Raw genomic sequence first — 27,268 nt, 5'->3', positions numbered from 1 at the left:
AATAATACAACTCATAGAAAATTTGGGCTTATCTTTGTTTTCTTGAAATATGAATTCCAAAGTAATACAAGTCATACTATCTTTGTAAACAATACTGTCATCATTCACTGGTATTGCCCACTCTATATTACATTAAAAATGGAAAACATTGTTATTTTAAAATCTTTATTTAAATCAAATCCATGCTCTTTACATTATCTTTCATTTAGAAATAAAATAATATAAATCTGTAATTAAAATCATACATTTAGCCCTTTACAAAACATGAAATTAAAGTTGTTATAGCTTAAAACTGAATAGAAGAAATTAGGTTAATTTTTAAATGAAAATGAAAAATTATGATACATAAGAACATAAATGTATATATACTAGACAAATGGTAATAAAACAAAATAAGGATATCTGCAGTCATTCTCTTTTTTCTTGTGGCTATTATCTAAATACTATAAATCATATGCTTTTAGTAAGCATTTGAATAAAACTTTCAATTAAGAAATCTAATGTCAATTGAGAGATCATGAGAACAAAATTTTCTTGAACATTCTTTTTACTTATTTAACTACAAACTCTCATGTGTATTTCCCTAGGTCAAAAATTACCCCTATTTAGAATATGTTAAATCACAATATAGATACATGTGATACACTCCCATATGCTAAACATTGTACAACTACAAGTTCTCAATAAAGAGGCCAAGGAAAATAAAGAAATGGTAGTCTCTAGTTAGCTCCCCAGGAGTTGGAAGGACACCTAAAATCTCTGCTTAGTTGTCTATATGGAAAACAACAACGTTCACACCTCTTTTACTCTCTTGTTTTATTTTTGAAATTGTTACAATTAATAGTATCTTTCTGTTCTCTTTCAAGAATGGAAACATATGATTAAGAACTTTTTTCTTATCCATTAAAATATAAATATTATTTTATGAGAATGTGAAATAGGTTTTAGAGACAAACAGCAGAATACAGCAACCAGTATTCAATAGGTATTCTGCCACTCAACAGGTTTTCAAGAAACTGATTCAACATACCTTCTCCACTATAAAGATATTGAGAGAACTAATCATATAATAAAATAAGATCAGCATGACAGCTATTAAATTTGGAAACAGAGAACCAATTATGGTAATATACAGCCAGAGATTTATAGCTGTTCTCAGTTGTTTATTATTTTTAAATAAATTGAAAACATCTTAAAATTTGAAATTGATTTTATTAATGTATATGAGGACCAAGAAAAGAGAATGTTTAATATTATGAAATTAAAAAGTATAGGAGCTTTACTTCAATCTTTCTCAACTGTTTTCTTTCTTTTCCACTAATGGATATTTTAAAAGAACAATTTCATAATTCCTAAACTTCTAGCTTCAAATGCTTAACAAAATTTTGCAACTTAAGTTTCCTATATTTTCTAATTCTGTACATTTCTTATTGCTATCAGTCTTGTTATTCCCTGTCTCCCCTGAATAAAAAAAAAAATCAAGCTGACAAAAAACTCTTACATTGCTTTTCACCACTAAAATACAATTAATTTTGTGAATTTAGCTCACATCAAACAAGTACTTATTACTGCAACAAAGCAGAGATCCAGTGACAGAAATACTGTTTGGAATACAAAAAATAACAAAAATTAGGTCACTTGAATTGCTCTGAAAAGCATTCCAAATTCAACACAGCTTGCTTTTAGCTATATTCCAAAGTTCTACTGTTTAAAATTTAACTAAATTTAACTAAAAATTAGCGTTTTTATTTGCAAGTAAAAGCAGCTAAATGACTTTCAGTAAAAAAAAATGTATCAAAATATTCATAAGTCTAAAACACGGCACGGTTAACTTTTGAACAAAATAACATTTGGAAGAAGGCATAGGTATTTTTTAAAGCTATTCCACACTATTTTTGTGTTTAAAGGTTCCAAAAAAAAAGAAACAATAAATTACACAGAATTGCAAAATGCCATATTTAAATTAACCCCTATAATTTCTTAATTTTGTTATTCTGTAATATCAAACATTCATTTTTAATGTACCAAAAATAAGGCTTTACAAATTGTGAACAATTCATTTTTGAAGAGAAAATTATGTTAACTTTATTACTTTAAATTTATTTTTTAGGGTACTAAAACAACACCTCTTCAAAATCACTTAAATGTTACTGATACCATCACAAAATCATAATAAGTAAATTTTTCTCACTCTTCACTCATGCCTAGACAACTCTGAATAGCTATAGCTTTCTCCAGATAGATACCAAAATTTGTGCAGACTTATTTATGGAATCTGGGTGAAATAAATTTTCAGACCACAAAAGTTTTAAAAGTTTACATTATTCACCCTTTAAGCTTCAGACAGTGTCAGTGTGACTTCTACTCTAAAAGAAAAAAAAATTAGTTCAATATTTAATAACCACAGGTTTAATTTTACTAGAACACTAATGTCTGTTTCCATGAGTAGTAATTAGGTATGTTGAAGATTTAAGTGTGAAAGATTTCAAAGTTTCAATACGTTAATATCACACTTTAAATGTTCTTAATATATACAAACACATATAAATTAAATACAATTAGATTATACATCTACAATACAATATATGAACACTACTCTCCTCCCCTAATAATATTGTAGGATGATAAAGTAATAAATCTCTGTAGTATTCAAGGCAAACAAAAAAAAAGGATGATTTAAAAAATAAATCTTTAAAGAATAGTTCCAAAAAATAAAGTTCAAATATTGCACAAAATAATTTAACTGCGAATATTACTATATACTATAAAACAGTTTTTTTCAATTTTTGAACTCTACAGTAAATTCCATTCTCTAATTCTATAAAAGAATTTATTGGAAGTCTGCATGTAAATACGAAATGTTTTTTACATTCAGATTGACGGGAATGTAATTTTTAGAAGTTAACTGAGCCTTTGTCGTAGAAGTTCGTCTATTTGGGTCTTATACATATTTTTTACATCTTCAAGATCTAATCGGAGTTCTTCGGCTTCTTCGGCTTTTTCCCCATACATCTGCAGAATGGTGTTGTACCTCTGATCCAAATCCTACAAAATACATGTGTTGACGATTTATTAAGTAACCCTACTAAACATCTTTAATATTATATTTACATTATAAATGAGCAGTACACACATTAAAGTCTAAAGTCAGCTTTTATAAAAATTCAACTCATACTCCAATCTGCTGGAATAAACAGCAAAAAATTAAAACAAAAACAGAAACAAAAACCTAAACCAAGAGCTATCGCTCTTACCATCTCTCTCCATTGAATCTACTATTCTCCCTATATATAGCTTAATCCATCTCTCATTATTTTAAGCCCATTTGATGAAATTTTAGTCTCTGGTTCATTCTGGTTTAAGTATTACCTGGCACTTACACCATAAGAAGAGTCAAAGGAAAACATATTCTCATATACGGGTTAACATTGACTCCTAATAACAAATAAGCAAATTGTGATGATATCTGTAACATCAATGAACAAAATACTACTAAGATCATGCAAAATGCAGTATTAGTAAATGAGTCTTGGACAAATAAAATCTAGTTATTTTCCTATGCTGGGACTAACCATTATTGTAAAAAAATACTTTAGAATGAGTAAGGAAACAAAGAAGATAAAAGATTCTTTAAAGTTCTTTACTTATATATTATTATTCTTTAATTTTCAAGGAAATCATTAACATACATAAATGGATTTTATGTACATTAAAAATAGGACATTTAATGTACCTGGATCAAAAAACTTTAGAATCATCCTTAAATGAAGCATACTTACTCTTAGCTGAGTTCTAAGTTTGGGTACTTCCTTTACTTTCTCTTCAAGGTCATCATTTTGATTTGTTAATTTAACTAGCTCTTCAGCCATTATTGAACGTGTTTTTTCTAGACTGCCAATTTCTACCTGAGAAACATTACAAGAAAATAATTTAAATTGAGATATATCTTAACACTTCCACTAACATATTTAATGTGCTATTTTTGCAGAAATAATTACATCAACATGTAACCATGAGTTAGCTCTTTCTTAGAGCAAATAGTTAAGGAAAAGGGTTTCATCTTTCCTCAGAAGTATACCATTTTCAGGCTTACTATGAAAGGGAGATGAAGAAAATCTAATCATCTGTTTCAAATAATGCAACCCTGTATTTTTCTGTAATCTCAGGAAAGAACATATATTTCAGTCTCTCAATTACTACAAAAACTAAGAGAAAGGAAAACATACTTTTAATATTGCCCCAACTGTGTAGTTCATATTGATAAAATCTACCATCATTACTAAAGAAGTTAATCTGGACCCTCAATCAAGCACAGCATACACAAACAAATAGGTATGAAAAGTATTTTCATTTATTTTTTTCCAATTCAAGGACTTCTTTAATAGAGTAATATTTTTAATATATGATAATATAATGACATACTTTTGAGTGTATCAAGTTTAACACTGAAAATAGGTAAAACATTTTAACATTTCTCACTGCATTAAATTTGTTAAAAGCAGGTAAGATGGGAGGATGCTCCCTTCCCACTTACGGATGTTTCCTTTTGTGTGCAGGATTCTACCCTCTCCCATCATCTTTACTCATCCCTCACAGGGAGAGCTGGAGCAACTTATCTAAGTGGTATCTCTGGAAAGAATAAAATGGGCATGCTCATCTCAGCAATTTATCTTCTTTTCACGCTTGGAAAAGGCTCCAGAAGGAGTTCTCTGCTCCTAGATGCCTGTAAGTCTTACCCGGGCAGTTATACAACACACAGGAAGGCTTATTACAGCCCAGCATTTCCTACGACAGAGTAGGTAAGTCTCCCTGTCCTGGCAATCAGTTAGCTGGCTTCTTTGGCTCTCCTTGGCTTATTTTTCCAACTAGTCTTTTTCTTTTGATATCATTAATATACACTTACATAAGCAACACTGTGGTTACTAGATTCCCCCTATTATCAAGTCCCCATGACATACCCCATTACAGTCACAGTCCATCAGTGTAGTAAGATGCTACAGAATCACTACTTATCTTCTCTGTGTTGTACAGCCCTCTCTGTGCCCTCCCCCCACATTATGGGTGCTAATAGTAATGCCCCCTTTCCCCTTATCCCTCCCTTCCCACCCATCCTCTCCAGTCCCTTTCCCTTTGGGAACCATTAGTCCATTCTTGGGTTCTGTGAGTCTGCTGCTGTTTTGTTCCTTCAGTTTTTTCTTTGTTCTTATACTCCACAGATGAGTAAAATCATTTGATACTTGTCTTTCTCCACCTGGCTTACTTCACTGAGCATAATACCCTCTAGCTCCATCCATGCTGTTGCAAACGGTAGGATTTGTTTTCTTCTTATGGCTGAATAATATTACATTGTGTATATGTACCACATCTTCTTTATCCATTCATCTACTGATGGACACTTAGATTGCTTCCATTTCTTGGCTATTGTAAATAGTGCTGTGATAAACATAGGGGTGCATCTATCTTTTTCAAACTGGGCTCCTATTCTTAGGGTAAATCCCTAGGAGTGGAATTACTGGGTCAAACAGTATTTCTATTTTTTTTTTTTTTTTGGAACCTCCATACTGCTTTCCACAATGGTTGAACTAATTTACATTCCCACCAGCAGTGTAGGAGAGTTCCCCTTTCTCCACATCCTCACCAACATTTCCAACTAGTCTTTATCATGAATAGATGTGATACGTTTTGGGCTTCATATGCCACTATTTCATTTTATTTCTCAATTTGCTGAGAATTCAGGTGGAAATGAAGAGTGCTACTTATTGGGCCTCAAAATTTCATTTACTTATATAGCACATTTAATTTTTCCAATACCTGTAAATGAGTAATTTCTCCTTCCCTTAGCTTTAGCTGAGACTGTAGATTTTCAATAATGCTTGACCCTGCTCCCATCCTTACAGCATCATAAAGATTGCTTCCATTTGCTGAGACAGACATTGGCCCAAATGAGTGATCATGAGGCTCATCCTATGTTAATTAAAGAAAGCACATGTAAGTCATTCAGTTATTTCAGACTGTGTTCCATTATAAGACTCAAACAAACTGGTCCTGTCAATTCTTGCTTTAAAATGTTGTTTTAAATCTTGCTACTCTTTTTCAAGGCAGAAAATCATCTATATTTTCTCAGTGCAATTAGCACTCCTTCACAAATATTCAGATAAATTGCCAACAGAATGGCGAGGTCATGGTTGATAGTCAAACTGCTATCAGCATATTCCCATTATCACTTCTCAGTTTAAGAACTAAGCACATGTAAGAAATAAAGCATTATCGCTTCTCGGCCTTTTGGCTAAGATCAAGTGTAGTATCTGTTCTTATCAGTTTAATATCTGATACGTCCTCTATCCGAGGACAATGTATTAAACGGATTTTTGGAGCAGGGAGATGGAATAGGAGCTTGCTCCGTCCACTCCACGCATTGACCTGGTATTGCAGTACTTCCGGGAACGGTGCACCCTCTCCAGGGGGTGATAAAAAGAAAAAAAAAGAGAAATAAAGCATTACCTGAGATAGAAAAGATGTTTGTAGTCCTGCCATGTCGACTCCACTTACAGAGCTTGAGCGTGAAATTGTGGGAGTGCTAGAGAGAGAAAATGGCTTCCTTTCCTTAAGGAGTAAAAAAAAATACAGTTCAGATTAAAGAGTAAAATGATAAATAAAAAAGTAAGAAAATTTTCTGGAATTAATGACCAGGACTCATCATAATTTCTTCATAAAATGCTACAAATGTGATTTCTGAAGTCTAATCAAAGGCACAATGTTTAGTAATTTAAAAGTGTAGATAGACTTGGTCAAATCATCTCAAGACCCATTTCCATTACGGCATAATCTGGTTCCTTTTTAATGTAATGAGAATGTTTTTGTTGGAACAATTATATGTACTGTTCATATTATGTACAGTACCAATTAAAGCTATTTCTTTAGAATAAGACTACATATGAGTTTTACAAAGCACACACAGCTTCTGGCTTGTCCATTTAAATTCTAGTGTATTTTTAACAATTCCAAATGAACTCAAAAAGTAATTTCAATGTATGCATAGGAAATTTTACTATACTATGCTAATTAACAAGTACATTCCAATCTTTCAAATGTAGGAAACTAACTTTACAAAAACTGCCAGAAAGAAAGTGAATTAGCCAGTTTTACTCCCAAGGTGCCTATAGGCCAAATGAAAACCACAAAATTCATTTAGAAAGGAGCAAGAGTTTCTGTAATTCAAATCCTTGAAATCGCAGATCTCTCTGGATAAACTCAAGTTACTTTAGATCCATCCACTCTGAGCAGGACACTGATTACATTACTAGAAGTCCTCACTCAATTGATTTTAGACATAAGAAATGGTATTTATAAAATACAGCTAAAATAACAAAACAATCAATGATTAACTACAACTACTCACTAACCAAAACCAAAGCAAAAAACACAACTGAGTACCTTCTCTTTCATTGCTTCTTGAGTGAAGATTGCTTTCTTCCTTTCTTGTTCGACTTTCATTTTCTCCATTTCTAACTGACTGTTCAATAGTGTCTAATGGAGACAGATACAGTCAGATAATTCCTGTAATACTAAAGCCTCATTGTAAGTCAATCTCAAAGTCAGGAGCATGAAGTATATACTCCTATTTAACTACTAAAAACCAAGTTCCAAAAACAGTAACATTACCCATTTCACCTTGTCATCTCATTAGTTCACTACACCATCCCCAACCATTTCCAATGGAAGCCCTAAGAGGGCACACACTAATAGAAATACCTTTTCTTTCTTTGTCTCTTCAAGTGTTCTTACATATTCATCTTTTAGGTTTTCTAATTCAACCTGGTACCTATTAAGCCAAAGGGAATTAAACAAGACAAAAAAATGACAGTAGAGACTATTAAAAACTCACTACTTTATTAACTCCAGTTACATATTTAGTAGTCATTTTTATTACTAGCTTGATTTTCCAAGTATATTTTCTGATGATATGGGTTTTGTTCAAAAGCTGAACCACTACTTTTATGCATGTTACTTATTTGTGCTCTGGGTTAAGATTTCATGTAAAAAAAGACTTTCTAAAAAGAATTTTGAATATCATCATCCTATTATAGGTTCAGATTCTACAAAAGCTTGTTAGGGAGATCTATGAGATGTTTACAAAAGTTCAGATACTTTACTTTATAAATCATTTTTACCTACTTTCTTTAAAAGTAAAATTTCTAAGGAAGAATTCAAAGGATTATAAACACACTAATATAGCCTTAATATAATTTCAGATAGAGGGGTGTTACAGCTTGTGGTTCCAAAGAGCCCAGACATTTATTTAGAAAGACTGGAACACTGCTAAAACCATTGTAATAGAAAAATAACTCTACTGAGTGGTCTCCAAACTATTTTATGGTTACAAATTCCTTTTAAAAATCAGATTGAAGCGCCTTTCCCTAGAAAATGCAAATACATACAGAACATGCCACACAATTTCAAGAGACTTTGTAAGGTTTATTGAATCCCAGTATTACCTTGCTATAAAATCCTATTATTAATAACTGACTTTAAACACTAAAAGCTTGCATTTTTAGTTCTCAGTGCTATGAAGGTAAAAAGCCAATGACATATTTTTATAAGTGCTTCAAAGTGTCATGAAGCTACCAAGAATAAAACTGAAGAAACATGCGCACCTATTATTTTCATCCTCCAGTTTTCTTAGCTTATTTTTCTCTGACTCTAGGTGGGCCTGAAATCTACTGTTTTCCTGTCTTAAGAGAGAATTCTGTGACTCCATGGAGGACATCTGAATTTTGTTGGCAAGGAGTTCTTCTGTAGCTGCACGTTCTCTTTCAACTGCTGCTGCCAGCAAGGTCTGGGATTCACCTGATTGTAGGATAAAAAAGAAAAGCCAAATATACATACGTATATCCAAGAGGCCAAGATATTAAGCAGATTTTCACTTCAAAATTTTAGTGACCTAAGTAACCATATTTAAAACTGTGACTATTTATTTCCTAAGGCAGGACTGCCTACAGAGAGAAGAGAACCAATCTGAATTTATGTATGGATTAACGTTTTTCCCCAAAATACTTCAATTTGAAAGTAGAGTCATGTATTAAAAGAGTAATGGATCAACAGATGGTGCATTAGATATCCATAGGCAAAAAAATGAAAATATCCATAGGCAAAAAAATGAACTTCACTCCACATATAAAAATTAACTCAAAATGGGTCATAAACTTAAGTGTAAAACAAAACTATAAAACTTTTGGGAAGAAAGCATTGAAGAAATCTTCAGTATCTAAGGGTAGGCAAAGAATACCTAGGTTTGACACCAAAAGCATGAGCCATAAAAAAAAAAAAAAGGATAAAATGGACTTCTTCAAAATCTTAAGTTTTTGTCTATGTAAACTGGATGAAAAGATAAGCTATAGATTTAGAGAAAATAAATGCAAACCACATTATCTAAAACTAGTATCTAGGATATAAAAAGAAGTATCAAAACTCAACACTGAATACAAATAGTCCATTTAGATAAGAACAATTAGAAAATGGGCAAAGGATAAGATCAATTCACTGAAGATGTACAAACAGAAAACAAGAACATAAAAGATGTTCAACATCATTAGTCATTAGGGAAATGCAACTTAGAATCACAATGAGATACCACTACACACCTGTTCAAGTGACTAAAAATATCTGTGACAACACAAAATGCTGACAAGGATTTGGAGAAACTGGATTACCCTCAAAGATACAGCCACTTCAGAAAACACTTTAGCATTTAGCATTTTCCTGAAAAACTAAACATGCAACTACCCTTACAACCCAGCAATGACATTTATCCAGAGAAATGAAAGTTTATGTTCATACTAAAACCCATACATGAATGTTCATAGCATCTTTACCTTTATAGACAAAATCTAGAATCAGCCCTGACATCTTTCATCAGATAAGTGGTTAACCAAAATGTAGTACACACATACCACAGAAAAACACTCAGCAATAAAAAGACTAAATCATTAATATACACAGTAACTTGGGTGAATCTCCAGGGAATTATACTGAGTGAAAGTGAATCCCAAAATGTCTTATATTTATTATACAATTCTTTTCATAAACATTTTGAAATTCCAAAATTTTAGAAATGGAGGATGCATTAGTGGTTGCCAAGGATTTGGGACAGAGAGGGAAGGCCACAAGGGTAGTTTAATTATGGTCATAAAAGGGTAACATGTGGGATCTTTGTGGTGTTGGAACTCTTCAACATCTTGACTATAGCGATGGATATATGAACCTATACAATGATAAAATTGTATAGAACTTAATACACACACAGACACACACACACAAAAATGAGTAAAAGTATAATGGGAAATCTAAATAAAATCAGTATGTTGTATCTATGTCAATACACTGTATTTGATATTACAGTATAATTTTGCAAAATGTTAACATTTGGGAATACTGGATAAAGTATGAAGGGGACCATTCTGTATTATTCCTTATAACTGCATGTAAATCTACAATTTCCTCAAAAAATTTCAATTACAAAAAATAGATTAGCAGGTAAGATGCTGAGATTTCACTAAGGCAAGATTTCTTATTTTTTTCCCCCCCACTAAAGTAGACCTAATAATATCTCTATTTCACATCTTATATTCTATTTGATATTGTATCTATGCTCCTATTTATAACAGCACTATATGGTCTGTCCTGTGACTTTTCCTATGTTATAGCACAATACCAGACATCCCTGAGAGTATTCAACCTCCAGTTTGAAAACCACAAAATAACAGCTTCTAACTTTCTTTTACTGCTAAATAAATATTCATTTCAGAAAGCATCATTTTCAGATGTCTCACATAACAAATGGGTCTCAAGAAATTGTCTTTGATAAATGGCAGATCGAACATTTATACCTGTAAATTAAATATATGAGGCTCTACAGCTCACCAAATCAGTGATTTCTTTTTTTTAGCAGATGAATCTTTATCCAGATAAAATCTTACATGGAACTTGAACAAAACGAAACAAAAAGCAAAAAAACAAAGGAGGTACTACTTTAATTAACAACACAAAAAATGAGGAGCCCAACACCATATTTACCAAGCTTCTCTCTTACCATGACCACTAGTCCTAAGACATCTAAGGGATCTAGTGAATACTGTTTGAAAGCCATGAATCTAGTTCACTCCTCATAATTTAAAAGCCACTTACCCAGAAAAGGTAAGTGGTTTGCTCACTGTTTGGATGGATGACTGAAACAAAACAAAACATAAAAACCCTGAGTCGCACGTCTCCTGACACCATTCAGGTCTGCTTGTATCACTATACCATGATGTCTCTCAAATTACAGTTAGTCTTAGGCATAAAATGGACATGTGAATTTTTCAAGGATTTGCTACCTTCTGGAATATCTAATGTAAACATATGCTACCTGTGCTTCAATAAACATTTTGAAAGAATAATTTTCTTTTTTTATCAGCAGCACAGAAAGACAACCTGGGCCATTTCTGAAAAAAAGATCTTAAGACTCCATAGCATCTGACTACTAGAATTTAACCTGATCCTCCTTAAATGTATCACTGCTCTTCAAATTCTACTACTGACTGGAATCATATCTGATCTCTACCTCCAACACTATTGCAGACAAGGTAGAAAGGATCACATTTAGCAGTGAACAAGAAAAAAATTGTGTGCAGTAGACTATAAAAATGAATGAAAAAATGATAGGCAAGTATTGTAGACAGTATCTGACACATTTCATAAAGGAAAACAAATACTATGAACCAATTAAGATATTAGAAATTAAATGTAAAAGAAAAGGTGTAAAAATCTCCAAGTTAGATACATAATGTAACTATCAGACCAAAGGAATTTCAATTTTATACCATTATCCTAATTCTACAAATGAGATGAAAGGATGTCTTCATTGAGCTTAAGAACTAAAGTAGTTACCAAGCCTCTCAGAAAGATTCTTCTCTAACTTCTCCCATGATGACGTCTGAGACCCTAGAGTTGCTTGCAAATTTTCTATCTGTCGAAGCAATGGTCTTGTTGTTGACGAAACACTTTGACTCAGTTCTTGGTTTCGATTCTCTGCTTCCTGGAGTCTCTGAATCATGAAATTCCTAAGTCATTACCACTGACAGTAATAAAAACACTAAAAACAAACCTTACGAAAGATTTCTGGGAAAAAATTATTTCTCCAAGGTAGGATTTGTTTTTCATTAAGCTTTTTTCCAATTATTCAATCTTTAGAGTACAGCTGCACAACAGAGTACCTAAGTGCTTCTTTACAAAGTATTTCTAAAGAAAGCCTTTAATTACCATAAAATAAAATAAGAGTATCATGCAAACCTTCCACGAGTTGCCTCCTCATCCACATATTACCAAGTATTTATAAAACAGAAAGATCAGTCTCAGCTGTTTTCTCACCTTTTTTCTGTGCATGTTCACTGACTGAAAACTAATCGGAGTACTGGCATAAAATAATGACAGACTGATAATAAACAGTAAACTGATAATAGCTATTACAAATGAAAAAACAATACTGAATACACAATTTATGATAAAATTATTTTATATAAAACAAAACAAAATTAGAGCTTTTCTAATATATTTTTAAGATGCCCACTCTGTTTTTATTCACATAAGCCACAAAAATGATAAACATGGCAGTATCTTCTCAATTCTCTGAATATTACTCAATGAGTCATTTCTTACTTCTAGGAAAACACATCTTGAATTTGTGCTTAGGAGACTGTGACAGTACCTGCTGGAGTTCGCTGATCTCATGGCGTAAATAATCCTCTTTTCTGGCAGCTGCTTGTTCTGCACGTTGTAGTGCCAGCCGTAGGTCCCCCACCTGTGTGAAAACAACCAATACACTATTACAAACAGTATCGAAACATTACCTATAACTTCCAAACCACATATTTTGTGTTATGTGTAACTGTTCACATACAATACTCTATGCTATCCAATGAGCTTTTACATACAATTATCACATATCCATTCACCAAACAACTCCAAAAGTGTATGTATAGTCAATATGTACTTAGAAAAATGCTATGTAAGGCAAAAAAAAAAAAAAGCATATAAATATGTACAAGACACAGCTACTGCCGTACTGCCATACAATATAGGAGAGACGATAAATCCATAAATGTTTGCAATGTAAGGTACAGTATGATAAGAGCTGTGAGAGCTATAAAAACAAGCTGCTTATACTCATACACAGCTGGACATACTGCAAATTGCTATCCTTTTGGAAAATCATTATGGCAACATGTTAAAAGAATCATCAGACTTTACACATTCTTAACCTGGTCATCCTAGTCCTGAGAATCTACTCTATGGAAGCAGATCTAGCTACATTATTAGCTAGACTAACAAAAATAAAACAGGAAATAATCTAAATATCCATCTGTAGTAATCTATTTTTCCAAATGCTGATGCAACATGAATATATCCATTGAAAATTATAATGAACATTAAAAACATGTAAAAATTTATGATTAATCTTAAAAATGGAAAAAATATAATGTATATGATATCAGTTATTTACAAAATGTGTACATGGAGATAAGGACAAGAAGGTAATACACAGTACTTATAAAAGTACTTATAAAAGATGAGACTTTATGATTTGTAGTTCCATTACACTCTCTCTCCCATTCCCCAATTTCTTTATTATTGTTCTAGCATATTTTTTACTTAAACTATTAATAATTTACCTATCCTAGTAATAGAGTGGTAGAAACACATGGGGTTTATGGACCATACATGATTTAAAATAGCAAAATATTAGGAACAATTGACTAAACAATGGTATATTCACACAATGAAGTGTTGTGTAAGTAAAAACTGTAAAAAAGAATTTTTTTAAAAAGCTCTTTTCTACTATGGAATGATTACCAGGATATATTATTAAGAAAATAAAGAAAGCCACAAAAACAGTCTAAATAGTAAACTATATTTTATGTTAGAAGGATGAAGGAGATATAAATAAATATGTGTGTAAATATATATATGTATGTGGGGGGGGTGGTATGTAAGTAAATAGATAAATATATTTTTTCTTTGATTTACAAACAGAAACACTGAAAAAATAAACCAAACACTAATAAAATAGTTACTTACAGGCAAAGAAAGGGAATGGGAAAGGGCTAAATTGGCAGTAAATGGTGTCTCAATGTATTTTGTTTTGTAGCTCTCAGGTTGGAATCATGTAAATGCACTACATGTTCATGTAAAGTTAAATCAGAAGTGCACTGAGGTGAATAAGGAAAGAATAGTCTTTTGAACAAATGGTGCTGGGACAGTTAGGTATCAAAACACACAAAAGCTCTAACTGTGAGAGCTAAGACTGTAAAACTTATAAGTAAACAGGTGAAAACCTGCACGACACCTTGGATTAGGCAACAGTTTCCTAAACATGATGCCCAATCCACAAGCAAAAAAAGAAAAAATAGGTAAGCTGGACTTCATCAAAATTTAAAAACTTCAGTGCATCAAAGGACACAATCATGTAAGTAAAAACAACCTGCAGAGTGTAGAAAATGTTTGCAAATCCTGTACCTGATCATGGTCTAGTGTGCAAAATATATAAAGAACTCTTGGAACTCAATAATAAAAAGACAACTCAATTTAAAAAATGGGCAAAGGATTTGAACATTTGAATAAATATTCAAGATAATATATGGCCAATAAGCACATAAAAAGATGCTCACATCAGTAGTCTCTAAGAAAATGTAAACTAACACCACAATCAGATATCATTTCACCCCCACAAAATGGGCTCTAATGAAAAAAATAGATAATAATAAATACTGGCAATGACCTAGGAAAATTGAAACCCTCACATATTGCTCATGGAAATCTAAATTGATGCAGCTGCTGTGGAAAAGTTTGGCGGTTCCTAAAAAAGCTAAATATACGGTTACCACATGACCCAAGAGTATACATCTAGAAGAATTTAAAATATACGTGCACACAAAAACTTACAAATGAATCATCATAGCAGCATTAGCCATAATATCCAAAAAGTGAGAATAACCCAAATATTCAACAACTTATGATTTCATAGGCAAAATCTAACAAATTTTGTTTTCCTCCTTCATCTGAAGTACACAGGTTCCCATGTTACGAATTAGCTCAGGAGTTACATGAATTCTCCTGAAATAATATGCACTGTTTAGTATTTATCTGCATGTATTTCTCTAGTAAGAGGATCCTTAGTTTTCACAATATTCTCAAATAAGTTTAAAATTCACAAGAAAATTATGCAATATACCGGTAAATTAAAAGCATCACTTGAACAGTTTAAAAAAACAACACAACTGATTTAAGCGTGGCACAATCCAGTACTTTTAGGAAAACGCCCAACAGTATCATAAAGGATATGTAACACATGTGCCACTATGTAAAGCTGGATTCAAACCAACTCATTAATTCATTAGGTCATAGATTCATTAATTCACTGAAGTGCAGAGATCTAAAAGCCTCATTTAAGTCATTATCCACTGCTCACTTGAATTGCTAACGTTTCTTGCTGCTGACGGGCAGCCTCTTGGGCCTTCTCTAGGGTGGCAGCCAGCTCTTCCTTAGCCTTCATTTCACGACTCAGGGCAGCCTCCTGTGCCTCACTCTCCTTTGCGGCATTGGCTTTGTGGAGATCAGTAAGTTCTCTTAAAAAATCACATCAACAATTGTTATTTAAAATCATATACCATTAATTACACAGACAATTAATGAAGTTTCCATACAGAGTACCCTGAGAGCTACACAGTGATGGAGGATTTACCACACAGTAAACACTGACTATGGTAAGGACTCTGCTGAACTTGCTTTGACCAGTTACAAGTTAATATACTTGGTGTCAGTGGTCAGGTACCGGAAAACTATTTCTTCAACATCCTGCTCTGATGATTGATTTGAAATGGGTTGTACATTTGTTCACTTTCTTACTTGTATGCACTATCAAGAGCAGCCTGTATACTTCGGTTCTTTTCTTCAAGTTCATCCATGTCTGCTTGAAGTCGGCCAAGATCCTTCTCTTGGCGTTCAACCACAGAATTTAGTTTTTTAATATTTTCTCTATGTTGTTTCTCAACCTCTTCTTTGCCATCAAGGACCTGTATTATAAAAACAAACAACCATGTTTTTCAATAAATAGCACCATGGTAAATAACTGTATTCCAGGAATCCCAAGTATTACAATATTAAAGAAAAATGTTTAACATTCATCTATTAAATTGTTTGAAAAATTCCTCCACATGACATACCCCAATAATTCCAAATGTTCACAGAGGAAGCAATTATATTGATATGTAGAGAAGAGTTAATATTCACCTGTTTTAAATGCTGCAATTCTTCTTCTAGCTCTTTTATCTTTTTGTTCAGCTTCATAATAATATTTTCATTCTCTTTGTCTTTAGCTCTTAATTTCTTAATGATGTTAGAATTATGCAGTTGCTGTTTTGAAAGTTTTTCTCCTGACAAGGGCAAAAAAGTATAAATTCAAATAATGATTCTCTAAGAATCTGAAAAGAATGTTTTATCTAATCAGTGACATAAAATGACAGAATTTTTTAATTTAAAATATCTGATATTTTTTAAATTAAGTACAACTGACATAATATCCTAATACTTCCAGGTGTACAACACAGTGATTCAACATTACATACATCAGAAAATGCTCACCACGATAAGCGTAGTTACTGTCACTACACCAAGTTCTTACAATATTTTTGACTATATTTCCCATGCTGTACCTTTCATTCCTGTGACTTAACCTAGCTTCTAACTAAATGTTTTTATCTCCTGATCTTCTTCACCTATTTTATCTATCCTGCTACCCCCAAACCTTTCGGCGACTACCTGTTTGTTCTCTGTTTCTATCTATAAGATCGCAAATATTGAGTGAAATCATATGGCATTTGACTTTCTCTGACTTATTTCCTTAGCATTATGCCCTCTAGATCCATCCATGCTGTCACAAATGGCAAAACTTCCCTCTTTCTTACGGTTGAGTAATTTTCCATTGTATATATATACCACACCTTCTTTAAAAATGGTAGAATATTTTAAAAACCAATAGTGTCACCACCAATGTAAAACTGATTTGGACTAGAATCATCAAGGAATGCTACAATTACTAATTGGAAGGATGGAAAACAGGATATTTACAGTCTTAAAGAACCCTTCCACACATTACCCAGGAATTACAAAGAGGAAAATATGCTCTTACAATGGAGCAATCTGGCTGTTACCACATAACCAAACATTCAGTTTTGGCATCACCAGCTGTGGTACAGGCTGACATGTGTGCACTGATGGGATGGAGTGGTAGGGGTACAATATCACCAATGAGGGGATTGTTTCCAATTGTCCTCAAACACTTACTCTGCAAAATCACTTAAATTCAGTGATGTAGGCACGAAATGTTCATCCCACAACTATTTGTAGTATTAACATTTTAGAAATTAATGTACAACATCAGGAAAACAGTAAAACGAATCATGATATATTCACATAATGGGCTTTACTATAGCCATTAATAATGGTATCAAAGAATTTAAAGGAATAGGGAAATGTAAGATTGCAAATCAAATATATGATCTTAATTATGTTTAAAAATGTATTACAATGCAGTAAAAAGGTATTAGAATAATAGTTCCTTATAAAACTGGATTATGATTTTTTCTTTCTTCATACATATACTTACTATAACTTCAATAATTTCTACAAGTAGACAAGTATTTTTATTTTTATAACTAGGAAACCTTTAAGAAAAATTCACTTAACCACCTTTTCAAAATTTCCTATGATATTATAGAGAAATTAATTCAGGATACATTTGTAATCATTTATCTCATGAAGGATCTTTAATTTCCATATGCCTACTAATTATAAATCTTTTCACAGGGTATTTAATAACTGAAAAATCAAAATGTGAATGTAATGAAAAATTTACTATTAAATGCCAGAACAATACAATGATACCAAGCTAAAGATTCAGATACTATATAAATTCCAGAATTATAACCTTCGAATACCTTGGTTTAAACAACAGGCTCTAAAACTTATTACAAGCTTTCTTGGGGAAGCACAAATTTCTATTTATTTTTCAAGAAGTTATTTTTTACCTTTTAGAAACAAAAAGCTGCATATATTCCTGTCTCTATGCATCTTGCTTCCCTTTCTTCTGTAAATTATGACCTACCATTTCTGAGGTTGGGGTCCAATTCCTTACTGCCAAATTATTTTTTATTAGGGAACAGCAGCTAGTCGCTTTGGCAGATATTCGATATTCTTCCTGTTCTTACAAAAGTTTTCATAATCAATCAGATACCCACCTTCTTCCATCAATCCTCGGATCTGTTCATCTTTCTCTTTCAAAAGGTCTCCAGTTTCACTACTATTTAATCTAGTGGCAAGTTCTTCTTTTATACTTTTGATTTCCTAATTAAAAAAAAAATGTGGATACCATAAAGAATTACGTTCATTTGGGGCATGTTTTCCAATTTTTTTCCATATTCAAAGAAGTCACCAATGATCACATTTTCTATAAGAATCCTTAAGTTTTGCTCTGGTAACCTGAGTCTATTTCCTTGGTTAATTAAGACTAAGTGAACAGCTTTGAAAATGACACAGAAAACCTGAATTCAGATATAAACAGATTTTAATATGAGAATGGAAATGCTACATAGTAAGTTAACTTTCAGTCCCCTTCCTTGGTAACTCTATATGTATTTTCCTCAGTTAAGCATTATATTTGGAACATTTCAAACAGCATGTGTGCATTTCTCACTGTATTTCTTTTCCTCATCTAAAACTCACTACCCTTACTAGTGTGTTGTGAAATGAGAAGTAAAACATGATTATATAAGGTTCAATCTACTTTAATAAAGAGATTCAACAAAAACATGTCAATACAGTTTATCTTTTAAAACTACAATGGAAAGTATGCTGATATGAGAAGTGTTCTGACTTAAAGTTTGATTTTACATGATGCTCTGAAACTAAATAATCACTAAAAAGAACATATTTTTATTTAGTAAGTATTTAAGCCATGCTTTGTACCCATTATCATTTCATCCTCACAACCTTTCCATGAGGGAGGCACTTTATTGAGTAAAGTTTGATGGCCAGAGAGCTATTAAATCTAAGAGTTACACTTTGAACCGAGGTGTGTGAATCCCCAAAGACCATGCTTTGAACTATACAGAACATTACTGTCCATTTTCCAACTATCAAAATTTGATTTATCCATCAAAGTCCAGTAAGAATGTCCTGTCTTGCATGAAATCCTCCTCAATTCCCCTGGTCAGAATTCAACCTCTCTGACACCATTCCAAAATGCTTATTCATCTCTATACATAATGTATTTCATTCAGTTGACATTATCTGTCTTCCATTACTAGAAAAGCAAATTCTTGATTTAAGGTAATTCCTTTCACCTTTAAATTGCCTATGGATCCTAAACAGGAGGTTCATGCATGGCAGTGTACATAAATTGTGTTAAAACTTAGGGCCCAAATTTTTCCCACCTATATTAATGGTTTGTATCTATTTTATATTTACAACTCAAAGTGCACTAAGAAAACAAGCATCACTTAAAATCTAATTTTTTGATTAGATTAGTGCAGATAGAATACAGTAGGATCAAGAAGAGGCAGGTTGGCAATGTAGTCTCAGCTTACTGTTAGTGTCTGAAATGAGCTAATTAAAACAACCAGACAGACGGAAGTATATGACGTATTTCTTCTGTAAGAGTATACACATAAAAGTAATAAATAAATAGTAACATTAACACTGGTCAAGGAAGAGGAAAACATCCATTAGGGCTGGAAATGTTATTACTAACAGGATATAAGCAACAATTACTAACCTTATCTGGTTACAAATTCCTGAAATAGCCAACTGTTACAAATTATAAGAATTAGAACAATGGTTCCCAACCAGGAATGCTTTTGCTCAAATGCCCAAAAAGACATTTGACAATGTCTGGCAGCATTTTCAATGATCACAACTGAGGCAAGAGTGGTTAGGGGTGGAAGATGGAGAGGGGAGGCTGATGCTCCTATCTTGCAGGTAGGGGCTTATGATGCTGATAAACACCCTACAATGTACAAGGCATAAAATTATCTAGCACAAAATGTTAATAGTGTTGAAGCTGAGAAATCCTACATTAGAATAAACCAACATTATGCCTCCCAGGAGTCACTAGCCATTAACAATTTTTATTTTAAAATTACTTTGACTTGAAGAAATATATATGTATGATTGAAGCAGTAGGAAAATAAATAAGACTAAAGATTTTTTTTTATTTGTATAGTCATTTAGATTTAAGTGTTATTTATTCTGATGGAATTATCATATACAAAAATTATTATAGTGATCCTTGCTAGTATTTTGCAAGGACTTATACATAAATCACACAAATATTTGCTTTATTTTTTTTAAGTATCAAAAATCTGTATTCTAAAGGTATTGAAAAATCTATTAAGGGTCAATATACTACATGGTATCCTTTTCATCTTCTTTTTCTAATATCAAAATATTATGATGCATTCCTCAAAAATCTGTGTCTCTATAGAGTTTAATTAGTGTGACTTAAAAAGCCATTACCTTTTTAGCAGCATCTCTCTCTTTGCAGGCTAGCTGAACTTTCTTTTCTGCTTCTGCAATCCTTTGAGTAAACTCATCTTTCAAGGAAGAAATGCTGATGCTTTCTTCTTTCACTCTGAACATTTCACTAAATTTAAAATAACACTGAGACTGAGGATAGTTGTTTATATATTCCAACAACAACAAGATCGAGATGAATTCAGTTTGCAAAATGAAAATAATATTGTCTTCAAAATGTGCCTTATGAAAATAGATTACTTTTAGGCCTGCTAACTTTTAAGAGAAAAATTACCTGCTTAATTTATTTTAAAACATCTCAAAGAAAACCCATTAGATACTGAAAATGTCACCAATATTTGACATGGAAAATAAGAATACATTTTTCCTTTTTGAATCTTATTGTGTCACATTTTACCAATCACCTCCTTAAAGCAAACCAATACTAAGTAACTTTTTAATACCAGTTTTCTTTAAATATATGTTTTAGATCTCTAAAATTGAAAGACTATTAATAATAAAGGGAAAGAGGTTTGTTTTGATAGGGTTTTTGTTTTTGTTCTTTAATGCCAAAGGTAATATAATGGTAAAGATATTTTGAGGAAAAAACTAATCTCTAAGGTTAGAACTGAAAGGCTATTCAATTTTCAATAATTACAAACACGTTAAATTATAAAAAGTAAAACACATTCTTAAATAATAACCAAGTATATGAGCCTCTACCAAATGTGTAAAATTATTCACATGTATAAAATACTTACTCTTTCAGATTATCATAGGCTTCTTCTAGAAGTGCTTTTTCTTTACTAAGAGATAATAACTGAGCCTCCCTTTTATCCAGTTTCTCATTCAGAAATTCAACTTTCTGGATAAGGAGAATATACAAAGTCAAACATTTAACTTTAAAAGGCCATGCAGCTAATGGGTTGTAAAGGTGACCTAACAACTATAACAAACAGAAAAACATCATCTCATAAAGAGAATTAAAACAATATTGCGAACACAATGGAGCAAGAACAAGAACTCACATACAGCTGGCAGGAGAATATAAATAGTACAACCACACAGCTGTTAGGAGTATAAATTAGCAAATCTTCAGAGAACAATTAGGCAACACCTAGTTAAAGATCTACATACACTTTCATGTAGAAAATTCCACTTCTAGGTATACCTTAGAGAAGAACATTCTTGCTTAGGTGTACAAGAACATTTAAGGCAGTGTGTCTGTGTATAACATCAAAAATCTAGGAACTGTGTGCATGTCCACCAAAAGAGGGAAATAGATGCAATCAAGAGATCAAATGGGGGAGTCAAAGCCTCTAGTAATATTCTGTATCTTAGTTGGGTAGTGGATATACAACTGTCTGTTTTTCCATTTGCATTATTTTTTAATGCAAACATGTGATTTTTTAGTACAATATATTCATTAGAAAAAGTAATTTTAGAAAATATCCAGAATTTACATAAAAAATTTTTAATCTCCAGAATATATCAGTATAAAGCTAAACCAAAAGGGATGGTTAGAATAAATTATTGCTTGGTCTTGCTGAAGCAATGATAAATTTGTGTATGAGGGGAGGAATGCTGACTTTTTATACTATAAAGAAGCCTTACCTGATTTAGGTCTAGATTAATTTAGAAACCACTTACCTTCTGAAAACAGTTCAAAAATATCTTATTGATACAAAATATTGTTGGTTTCTAGGAATTCAAACTACTATTACAGATACAGCATGGCATTTTGTTTGTGAATAAGATTAAATGGAGGTAACAGAATCTGGCACTTTTTTTACATTAAATAATTCAATACATGGCACTTACAGGACATTTCTTCAAGACATCCTATATCTCAGAGGCGTCTATTAAAGATGCCAGATCCAACTCAATTTCTATATCTAAAAATCATAGGAAAAACCACAACTGTGACTTCATGTTAAGGAATTGACACCATTTTCCTTTTTCACATATCAGGTAGAAGCAATCTGTCATTCTTATGCAATGCCTTTGTTCCTTGGACAGTCCCCTTTATATTCATGTAAGACAGCTATCAGTAGAAGTATCAAAAATAACAAGTGAGAAAACAAACTGAATCAATTAATAAAAATGGGAAAACATCAATAGTTAAAGACTAAATTTTTCATTTAAGATTTACAACAAATAATATGAACATGCAAAAAAATTTTGATATAAGAAAAGCCATATATTTAGATTTGTTTTAGCAATTCTATCTGTAAAGGAGTTGAAGATATGTGTAAACATGACAGTCCTTTGCAAATTGACAAGTTAATGAGCATACTGTAAGAGAATTTTAAGGTGATACGGGCTCAAGAGTTAAAGGTGTAAGAAGGAAACTTTTAGGCTAAGTTATACTAGAATATCAACTCATGTTACCAGAGCTGCCTGGAGGAATTTTAAATAATTAAGTATCAATAATGCTTCCATATTAAGGTCCCTCCTGCACATTTAAATGGCAAAATACCTCTTCTTTTTTTTTTTTTTAATACCTGTCTTTTTAAATCAGTACAAATCATTATATGTCACTGAATATTAAAAGTAATGATTTAATCTCTGAAAAGCATACACAAAAGTCCCCTTCTGCTTTCTAGAGTTACCTTGCAAACATCTTCCTTCTCAGAAAGTGCCTCTGGCTGACTTTCAGCAGCTTCACACTGCTTGGTCTCCTTGTCTAAGACAGTATGTCCTTCATTTATTGGTGAAGAAACCAAGGTATCAGGCTGTTCACAGTTAACAGGAGTTGCACTTCGTCCACTTTCTTCCATTTCTGTTTCTTCAGTGGGTATAATTAATGTTTCATTTGCTTCTTCAGATTTTCCTTCAACAGATTCAACTATTTTAGTCTTTGGAGTTGAAGGGTTAACTACAATAGGTACTAAAGCATATCCTTTGCCTGACAATTCATCATCTGAATTGATTTCACTCACACTACGGCTATCTAATGACTGTACACTAAAGGAGTCTATTCTTTCAAAAGCATCAGATGAGCAACAGCTCTCAGTGAGTTTTTGGAAATCATCTAAACGATTATACTCAGGACAAGCAGATGCTGAGAGAAGCTGAAAAGATGTTTGCATCAAGTGAAGACTTGATTTTGAATCTGTTGTCTCTTGTCTTGAACTTGCTGAGCTCTCGCTTATTACGCTCTCATGATCTAAAACTTCAATATCACTGGTGGTAGAAGTACCTGATGAGAAGGTGCTGACAGGAGGAGAAGGTGTATCACTCTGTCTGTCTTCATGTTTTTGCTCCTTAGCTTCCAAAGCCATGTCCTTTGTTTCTGTTGTGAGAGACTGCGTAGACATATTCGATGTAGACATATTATTAGATACGTTTTCCCTGGTTGTTTTCACATTAATTGCATTTTCAGATACTTTCAGAGGCATGACTGACACCTGCATATCAGATTCTTTATTAACAGTTTCTTCATGCCTGCCTTCAGTTTTAGGTGACAGACTATCTAATGCCAGACCTTCCCCGGACACACACGGAGAAGGGTCTTTTGCTTTTGACTCCGTTGTTTCGCTTGTTCTTGACTGACCAGTGTGCAACGATTCCTGTAAGGTGTTTTTCACTTCTTCTTCTGGCCGTTGTGATTTTGCTGGCGGTTTTGATACCACTGGACTCTTCTGAATGGTCTGAACATCTGCTGGAGACAGAAAGGCACTGAAGAAATTTTCAGATTCATCTACCACAGTTCTCCGAACTGGCTTTGTAATTGCTTTTGGAGAGGCTACTGGTTGACTCTGAGGTTCAGTGATGGACTTTAACCCCCAGGTTGATGTATCCCATCCTCCGCTGACAGGAGGACTTATTCCTTTGACCAAAAAAAAAAAAAGTAAGAAAAAATTACATACATGTATTATATTACAATCATTATAGAAGTTGTTAAAATAGATTTTTAAAAAAGAAAACCTATAGAATAAAACCTATAATTTGCACCTGTTAAATTCCTTGCTTACTAGTTCATGGGTTAACTTTGGGAAAAATGGTGTGGACTTGTCCAAGAGGAACTAGGAGCAAAGACAAAAGACCAGAGAGAGCGGACCTACCATAAACAAGTATGTTTCTCTCCCACAACAAATTAAGAAAGTAATGGTTTATATTATATCACCTATGCTAAGTGCAAGATTCATACATGATGTATCTCACCATCATAGGCAGTATTATCACTTACAGGTGCCCTGCAGTCACGGAAATTGACCCTATCTTCTATTCAGTTAACTTCATATTAATTTTATTCTTGTATTATCAACTAGAAAAACATAATTATGAGCTAGACAAAGGGCAAAACTCACAAACTGAACCCAAAATACTGGTGGCAAATGTCCTTTCCGAGATCAAAGCAAATTGATGGGAACAATAACTTCTAGAGGACAAATTCTTTTTTACCCACTTAATGAAAAGCTCATTCTCCAAGTGCCTCTCCAAACCCACTCGACAAGAAAGTTTTGTTCCCCTCCTAAATTCCAAATGGTGTCAGCAGTTAGAAGGTCATATGAATTTCAGAAATGTGCATTTTTTAAAAGATGTATTGGTTTTTGAAACAGACGGTAGTTTACACTAAGATTTTAAGAAACACTAAGGAGAAATGAACTACTTTCTGGGTAAAACTTTTTTTTTTGGTAAAACTTTTTAAAAGGTCATTTTATCAGTCATAGAAATAGGTGCTACAAAAAAACCTGATGATAAAAAGAAATGGCATATCCGCTTAAATAAAGCATTTCCTTTAAAAAAAAAATCCTGCCTTTTCTAAATTCAAAAGCGAGCACAATTATTACGAATCATGCACAATTAGAAGTTAGTGCGGAAAGCACAAATACCTAAAAGCTCTTAAAAATGATCAATCCCTATATTAAAGTTTATCCTTCAGTATGACTTCAGAGGTATGGGTATGTAGCAAACTTTGCTTTGGGAACATAGTTTTATACCCATTTGTTCAGTATGTGAAAATGAAAAAAGGAGAAAATCAAAACTAAAGATGCAAAAAAACAAGCAAGATTAAGTCTTCAAATTAGTTGATAAAGTTATCATAATGAATGAATAAGTTAAATTTGCCTCTTGGAGAATGTTTCATATAAATTTCAGTATTATCTGATAACCAGTTCAATTACTCCATTTTAAACTTTGGTAATCTTTGAGTGACATGTAAAACACGTGATCAATAAACATTTATGGTATTTCACTAAAAGTTGAGTCTATTCTGGATACTCTATTTATAAAAAATGAATCATATAGCATGATTCAAGCCCCAGGTTTCATAAAACAAGTACGCTTTTATTTAAAACTTGTCTTCTTTAAAGTTCAGCCATTCAAATGTGAGGTAGGCATGAAAAAGGAAGTTGGGCTACTCCAACCAGGTCATATAACATCTTGTAAAAAATAGTAAGATCATGACAGGACATACACATGTAAACCAATAATCTTTATAGGTACCAAAAACTTAGGTCCTGACTTCAACAATATAAAATTAAAAGCAGAAACCAGAAAGGAGTAGTAGAGAGTAACAAGTCTTTTTCACACCCCCAGAAATCTACAGAATCTTTACCACACACACCAAAATACTAAACTGTTCCTTAAACTTGAACCAAAAGCGACTGAGGATCCCGGAACGACTCAGCTCAACGAATCTGACAAAGAATGATACAGTAATTTGTAAATAAATTGTGATGCAACCCAAAATTGTCGGGCCATAGTTTCCACGGGTGACATCGCCAACATATTCTGCCCCTCGCTCGCTGAGTGGCTTAGAGGAAGTTACTTAGCCTTTCTGAGCCTCGTTTTCCTCTTCTGTAAAACATGGATAATAATGAACCTAACCAGGAGCTGTTTTGCAGATGAGAAAGCCATAAAAAAGCACATTTTGCGCCCCCAAGCACGAAGTGCTCACTTAATGTTAGCAATTGTTCTTCCTGTCTCTGTTGACTGACTTTAGATCTTGGCTCCAAATAGTGCCCGAAGCGCGAAGCAATTCCAGCCCTGGACGCGTGTGTTTGCAGCTACGTCCAGGGACGGCGTGAGGACAAGACCAACAAATCCAGTCCCCGTCACCCGAAGCCGGCAGGACCCTCACTCAGGGCCACAAGCAAGGGGGAACCTGAGGCTGGATTCTCCCTCACGGAAACGGCGAAGATCAGCTTACAGACAAAATCGGCGTGTGTGGACGGGCTGGGGAGAAATACCTTCCTCGGAGCGCTCTCAGCGCGGAAGGAACCCCGCCCACACCGTCACCTGTGTGCCACCCACAGACAACCGCGCGAGCCCAGGGACCCGGCGCCTCCCCCTCACCCGGCTCTCCGTACGGTATGGTCTCGGCCCAGGCGATCGGCTCCTCTTCCTGGATGTCCAGGACCCTGTCGATGGACTTCTGGGCCTGGGACAGGGCCTGCTTCGCGAAGCTGGAGAGCTGGGAGGCGTTGAACCAACTCATCTCCCCGCCTCAGCCGGCAGTGCCGCGGCAGCACGGAGAGGGAAGGCCGGGGGCCAGGCCGACCGGCCTCAGGCCCGGGGAGGTGCGGCGGAACAGCCTCGCCCCCTTCTTCAGCCGACGGACCCCGTCAGCGAGTGGCCATGACCCCAACGGTCTCCCCCGACCCCAGACGCTTCCCTCAGCACTTCCCGCACAGCTGAGACAGGCGCAAACTGCGCGTGC

The 27,268-nt window shown here is 33.6% G+C and overlaps 1 protein-coding gene and 1 non-coding gene across 2 annotated transcripts; one reads left to right on the top strand and one right to left on the bottom strand.

Annotated features, from left to right (window-relative positions):
* Window positions 1-148: 148 nt before the first annotated feature.
* Window positions 149-27,268, bottom strand: TMF1 (TATA element modulatory factor 1). The gene is made up of 17 exons (XM_036877752.2): window positions 26,905-27,268; window positions 23,214-24,433; window positions 21,363-21,466; window positions 20,605-20,731; window positions 18,330-18,435; window positions 16,324-16,466; window positions 15,940-16,106; window positions 15,503-15,659; window positions 12,743-12,835; window positions 11,926-12,082; window positions 8,655-8,847; window positions 7,753-7,822; window positions 7,435-7,527; window positions 6,502-6,603; window positions 5,812-5,964; window positions 3,780-3,905; window positions 149-3,045 (listed from the first exon to the last, which is right to left on the bottom strand). The coding sequence occupies exons 1-17, from the start codon at window positions 27,044-27,046 to the stop codon at window positions 2,902-2,904; spliced, it is 3,297 nt and encodes a 1,098-aa protein (XP_036733647.2). The 5' UTR covers window positions 27,047-27,268; the 3' UTR covers window positions 149-2,901.
* LOC118908710 (U2 spliceosomal RNA) lies at window positions 6,267-6,457 on the top strand. The gene has a single exon (XR_005023313.2). It is a non-coding gene; the product is annotated as a U2 spliceosomal RNA (small nuclear RNA).

Source organism: Manis pentadactyla, chromosome 1 (assembly GCF_030020395.1).
Source record: "Manis pentadactyla isolate mManPen7 chromosome 1, mManPen7.hap1, whole genome shotgun sequence".
In the NCBI taxonomy this organism is placed as follows: domain Eukaryota; kingdom Metazoa; phylum Chordata; class Mammalia; order Pholidota; family Manidae; genus Manis; species Manis pentadactyla.
This window is presented reverse-complemented; position numbering and strand designations above follow the sequence as displayed.